Source organism: Solanum pennellii, chromosome 3 (assembly GCF_001406875.1).
Source record: "Solanum pennellii chromosome 3, SPENNV200".
NCBI lineage: Eukaryota > Viridiplantae > Streptophyta > Magnoliopsida > Solanales > Solanaceae > Solanum > Solanum pennellii.
Window position 1 is genome coordinate 52802464 of NC_028639.1, and position 6672 is coordinate 52809135.

General features: G+C 29.6%; 1 protein-coding gene across 1 annotated transcript; it reads left to right on the top strand.

The window, feature by feature from the left end:
* The first annotated feature begins 437 nt into the window (after positions 1 to 437).
* On the top strand, positions 438 to 4820 carry LOC114076361 (F-box protein At5g49610-like). The gene is made up of 2 exons (XM_027915254.1): positions 438 to 620; positions 3396 to 4820. Exon 2 carries the CDS (start codon positions 3444 to 3446, stop codon positions 4677 to 4679), a length of 1236 nt encoding a protein of 411 aa, XP_027771055.1. The 5' UTR covers positions 438 to 620; positions 3396 to 3443; the 3' UTR covers positions 4680 to 4820.
* Positions 4821 to 6672: the final 1852 nt, after the last annotated feature.

The window sequence follows — 6672 nt, forward strand, 5'->3', positions numbered from 1 at the left end:
TTATACACAAAACAATATTATCTCTCCTATTCATATTGCACCTTTTTCTCCTACAATTAATACTTCTATCCGATTTTGAATTTCAAATTATCAAAAACTCAATTCCTTCTTCCCGAAATTGAATTCAACTTTCGCAGGTACTCCGAAATTTTAGTCGTTTTCCATTTTTTTTCCTTATTCAACAATTGTATATGTATTGTGTTTCTTATGTTTTTTCATATCTTTTTTGTGAAATAATCGATTGTTTATTCTTATTAGATCACAAATTCTTCAAAATCAGAATGAATGAATCATCTTCATCTATGAGGATTACTAGAGGTATTCCATTGCTTGTCAATTTTCTTGACAATTTACTCTCGTTTTCAATGGGTTTAACTCAAGATTTTGGGGGTGATGTAGGGTCTATGGTAAAATTCAAACAAGTTCAACATGAACAAACAATGGAAGAATTGAGATCAAAGAAAAAATATGACCCTACGGCAGTTCAAGAAGCTCTTAACAATGCCAAAGCTAGAGGCATTAAAATTGTACAAGGAGGAAGAAAGACGAAAGCACTAAACATTGATTCAGAGGAAAATGCATATGAAATTGACGGATCTGAAGAACATCATAATCATGAGGTAATGACTTAAAACACAACTTTAGATACAATTTTTTTGTTATTTAGGTGTCAATATACAAAAAATTATTTGTTTAAGTAAATTTTGTATTCACGTAATTGTATATAGTATATTGCATGTTTAGTACACACATGTTTTAGTTATAAATTTGTATATTTCTTTAGTTATTGTATGTGTCTGTAGATTTTATTAGTTTATACATACTTTAAGTTATGTATAATGAATAATATACTAAGTTTAAATAGTGGTAGTAGTGGATTGTATATTAAAGGCTCCATATTATTTTTGTTTTTGTATACATATACAAAAAGTAATTGGATTTAGTTATACCGATGAGAAAATTTCATATATGATTATAATTTGTATATTTTAGTAGTTATATACAAATTATTGAAGTTAGTATATATTAAGCTTATATATTATTGTAGTAGATACAAAGTCATTTAGACAGTTATATACATTACCATGTTTAACTACCAAAATAGCCAATGAGACCATTATCTGTACAATTTTCAAACAAAATTTTATTTCAAATCATTCACAGAAATCATATATACAATTAATACAACACTATTATACAATCAGATTAATGAATTTTACACTGATCTTCTTTTTAATATACAAATGCTACATCAAAAAAAGTATATAATTGTATCATATGAATTTTCTTCTTTAAATTTTTTTATATTTTTGAAATCAGTTTTCAAAAGCAAAAAACACTTACGTTATGGCTATATACAATTATCACCACAATAACGAACACACATACATCAAAATTTGTAAATCCAATAGAACATTGTATAATTATTGCAATAGTAAACATGAATTTTCATTCCATGAACGATTACCTGTATTCGATTATAAAGAAAAACAAAAAAAAATTGATGAACTGCTGTTTCATAAACAGCAAAAACAAGTTTATCTTGTGTTTCAATTGTTGTATACTTCTTATTTTTTTTGAAAAAAAAAATGAATTTGAACGTTTACTTTAAATTAGGGACGTTTACCTTAAATTATGGCATTATCTAAATTTATTGTTAGCATATTTAACGCTTCAGTTACAAACCACTTTTTAAAATAAAATTGTATAAATAAAAAACAAAAGAAACCTTGTATACAAAATTAAAGATACCTAAAATAAGTAAACTATACCCATAAAATGTAATTAGGTAAACTGTACCCATATAATATTATTTAATCAATTAAGTTTGCCATATATGAAATTTTCCCTTTTTTTTTTGGTTATTCTCTACTTAAGTTTCAAAAATATTTTTTTTTCAGCTGAAATTTTTTCGAAGAACATAATAATATCCACAATGTAGTTATTTAACGAGTCTTTGTTATCTCAATATTTGATATACTTTGCTCTATTGATATTCTTATAGGTGAGCTAATTGGTCTCAAATCATATCAAAATATTTCGTTTCTTCTATTATAGTTTTCTTTGTTATCTGATTTATCATCACCGTGATATGCAATTATTGATTTTCGTATGACCCAGAATCCCAGTTATTTCTATCACAACATAATATATAGATATAATATTTATTTTAACATCAATTATTATTTCTATTCCCTCTGTTTCAAAGAAAATGTTCCTACTTTCTTTTCAGTTTATTTAAAAAAGTATGTCCCCTTTCCTTTTTTAGCAGCAGTTTAACTTTAACTTTAACTTTCTATGTGACATGTTTAAGACCACAAAATTAAAAAACGTTTTGGTAGATTTGACGTAATTTTAATTTAGAACCACAAGATTAAAAAATCTTTTTTTTTAAAGTCCGTTCCAAGTCAAATTAGGTCATCCTTTTTGAAACGGAGAGAGTACTAATTTTGTTTTTTCTTACCTGTTGATTGACAGGATACACACAAATCACATATCCTGAACTAATTGTTATTAATTACACTAAACCAATTTAATTTAGGAATCAAGGTTAAACAATTTAATAAACTGAAAATATACATTAATTAATAAATAGGCCGGCCGCAAAGGCAAAATTAATAACGAACCAAATTGCCCTAAAAAGTCTCCACCAGGACGTAAAGCAAATCAAATTGTATGTTCCCTAAATTCCAATATTTATTTATGTAAGTTCTAATTTATGTTTTAGCAAAAGTTAGTAGTTTTGATTTTTTAGTTATACCCATTGAGTTAATCTAGCTCATATTTTGATTTTTAATTTGAATGTTGTTGATATTGACTACTAAAAAAAACTGTATTCACGGACAAATTTTATAGCCAAACAACAAAATTTGTGGCTAATTTTACTTAGCAACAAATTAGCGACAAACTTTCGTTAGCCAGTTCGTAGCTAATTATAGTGATTTGAAAATAATAATAAGGAATTAGGAGGTTATAACTTTGGTTGAATTGACATAATTCTAAAGTATGTGTGATTCCTCAAGTTTATTATTGTTATGTTGGTCTTCATTAACTCATGATCATTCAATGTGATAGTTGATTCATGTTTTATGGTTCGTTTGATTGGGGAATAAGTTATTCGAAATCAATTATTCGGAATTAGTTATGTATATAAAGAGCACTAAAATCATGGGGTAAGTTATCCTGCCAATCAAACATGAGATAAACTATTCTAAAATTAATGGTGGATTAGTTAATTTTTATCCCTCGTATCAAACGAGATGTAAGAGTGTAAGATGTTCATTCACTAATAAATTATTTCTGTTCTGATGTACTCTTTGTGGGGTGTGGCTATACAAAACTTAGTTTTCTGATCCTTTGTTTCTCTTAACTTTTTTTTGTTTGATCTCCTTCAGAAACGTATATAGAGCTCGTTCTTTTTCTGGTGTACGCGTGCTGCAAGAATGGGGGATGAAATCGATGACATTGAATTTGCTCGACAGATGTTGAGCTTAAAAGAAAACAAGTATGAAGAAAATAAAAGCGGAGGAATGAAACAAGTAGTTAAGAAGAGTCATAAGATCAGCACTCTTTCTGATCTTCCTGATGGTATCTTATTTAACATCCTAGTGAAGATTCCGCCAAAAGACATTCATAAGTATGTCATGCGCGTCTGCAAATCATGGAAAGAAATTGTCTCGGAGAGTTTCTTCATTGAGCAAAATTTCATGGAATCGAAAACAGAATTAGTGATACAGTCAGGATTAGGAAGGCGTATGAAAACGAAGTTGATAGAGATTAGAAAAGAATTTGAATGTGAATCGCGTGAAGTTGGACTAAGTAAATTAAGCAAGATTCATTCTAGCTGTGACGGATTTCTATTGATGAGTGAACCAGGGAACAATGGGATGCTACAAATCATAAATCCAGCAACAAAGTTCTGCCTTACTATCCCGCGATGCCCTTCACATTGTCAACATAAAGCTTGTAGTGCAGCACTTGTCTTTGACTCTTCGACAAAACAGTACAAAGTAGTGCATGTTGTTACAGATTCTTATGGTTTTGAAATATTTAATGTGAGCAGTGATGATGATGAACTACATTGGGAACGAGTTTCTAGTCCGTGGGAAGATTTAAATGATCGACCCTTTAATCCAATTAACTTTCACTGGAAGAATCCAGTGTCGATTAATGGAAGGATTCTGCATTGGTATGTTGATTCAGCTGAATATTTCATTACAATGCAAGTAAAAGAGGAAAAATTCAGTCGAACTTATCTTCCAGAACGTGTTAAACAAATTAATAAAACGAAGAATTATGCATTGGTGGAGTTGTATGGATTTCTTTCTTTTATCAACTGTGATTCGGAGAAAACAATGAATGTTTGGGTTCTGGAAGATTTTCGAAGGAAAGTTTGGTTCAAGAAACACACGATCGTGGCAGAATTGACAAATTATATATGTCCATACAAATCATCAAGACAGGATGAGCGAAGAATGCCAAGATTTTGGAACCTTGTTGTTGTCGCTGGTGCGAGGAATGGTGAAGTATTGATTATAGAGCATAAGAAGAACTCTAGCGTATTTATATATGACACGAAGAGTAAAGTGATGAAGCCTGTTAGCAGTAACATGAAGAAATTAGAATCTTTTGTACCACACAAAGATGGCCTCTTTCGTATCATGAAGTCGATCGCGTAGCTAGTGTCATGATTTAATATGGAGATGCGGTTAAAAGGAGCGATTTTGTCTTGCTTGGGATTAGGGAGTAGTTAATATTTTTTTTATGTTAGTAGTTGGTACCTTGTCTAGTGTCTACATTTATGCATATGTTACATTTGATTCTTGTTGTTTGATCTTCTCTTACCACAATTGAGCATGTTTCATGTGCCATTGAGGATTGTTGAGAAGTTCCCTATTGCATTTACGAGTATGCGAGTTGGAATGCTAAAAAGTACATAGGCTTGAAAGAAAAATCTGAAGAACTTTCCTGACTCAACTCATCTCTACAAAACTGAAATCATTTCAATATAACGCAATTTAAATCAAGTGCAATATAAGGAAAACTGTTTAAAACATATTGTCAACTCTATGTGTATGCAAAGATATAATATAACCTTGAGATGTATGTAAAAATACAAATAACTGTGCATATAAAATACAATATGATTTCATCTCTACAAGACTGAAATCATTTCAATATAAAGCAATTTAAATCAAGTGCTATATAAGGAAAAACTGTTTAAAACATATTGTCAACTCTGTATGTATGCAAAGATACAATATAACTCTGAGATGTATGTAAAAATACAAATAACTGTGTATATAAAATACACTTAATTTCTGTGAGAGTTTCTCTAATCGACAACCATCACTTAAGAGCTATAATGATGATGCAACGTTTTGCCTCACACTGCCAGGGTCACCCTATACCTTGCCATTAGTATAGAACCCGAACTAGTAAGTAAATCCACTAGTCTATGTTAAAAAGCACTAAAGAAATCATACTAAAAATATAAAAGAACCTAAAATACCCTCGAAGTATTAAAAATGATACAAAATTACCCTCCATCCACTTATTGGCTCCAAAATACCCTTCTCATCCACCTTTTGGTTCAAAATTGCCCACTTATTTAATGGTTTTAAATTTAATCTGTTTAAATTATTTTTTAAATACTTGGCACTCAACTATTGGTTATAAATTAATCTATAACTATAATTTATAAACCAACCCACTACCCACTCATTATCAATTAAACTCCATCCAATTAACAAATCATTTCTAATATCAAAAACGCCCTAAACACTACTAGAACATGACTAAATTACAGATTCCGGAAAAAGTCATCCAAAATTATTCAAGTTCGAATCAAAGCCCCAATAAAATTTAGGTTGAGCCACTAATTTAGGAGGACATTTTCAATAGGATTCTCTTTCAAGCTTGAATTTGAAATTTATGATTAAAGACAAAGGAGTAGTACATTCCGATTCATGTACTTTTTTAAATATAATTTTATAAATATTTATGATTTGTTTTAAATGTTAAAACTTTAATATTCTTTTTCAAAAATTACCTATTATGTAACATCATATAATTGAGACGAAGGAATAATTAAATGCGCATAGTTAGACTTTTAAGTTTATCGGTAATTTATATTTATACACTTGAATTATAGTATGTTTTGATTAAGGACTTGAATGCATGATAATGTACCTTTATAGACATTTTCGCCTCAATTTTTTAGAAACACTCATTGGCAGTAACTTTCATGTTGTTGCATTAATAGTAATAGGGGGGGTTTATGAATTGGGTATAGTTTAATAAGTAATGGGTGGACAGTGGGTAGATTTATAAATTATATTAATAAGTTAAATTATAAAAAAATAGTTGAGCGCCACATATTTTAAAAAAAATTCAAATAGTTTAAATTTAAGTCTATTAAATAAGTAGTTAATTTTGAACTCAGAGGTGGATGACAAGGATATTTTGGAGCCAATAGGTGGGTGAGAAGGGTATTTTGGAGCCAATAGGTGGATGGAGGATAATTTTATACCATTTCTAATACTTTAAGGATATTTTAAGCCATTTTCCGAAAAATATGACCCTTTTTCTACCCATGGTGGCTACATGGTTTATGAGGGCTGTGAGTTATCTAAACTCTCCCCCATATCGGTGCTCAGTACTACTCTCAAA

Coding starts and splice junctions, on each gene's coding strand:
- LOC114076361 (XM_027915254.1), top strand. CDS start 3,444: ATGGGGGATGAAATCGATGACATTGAATTTGCTCGACAGATGTTGAGC.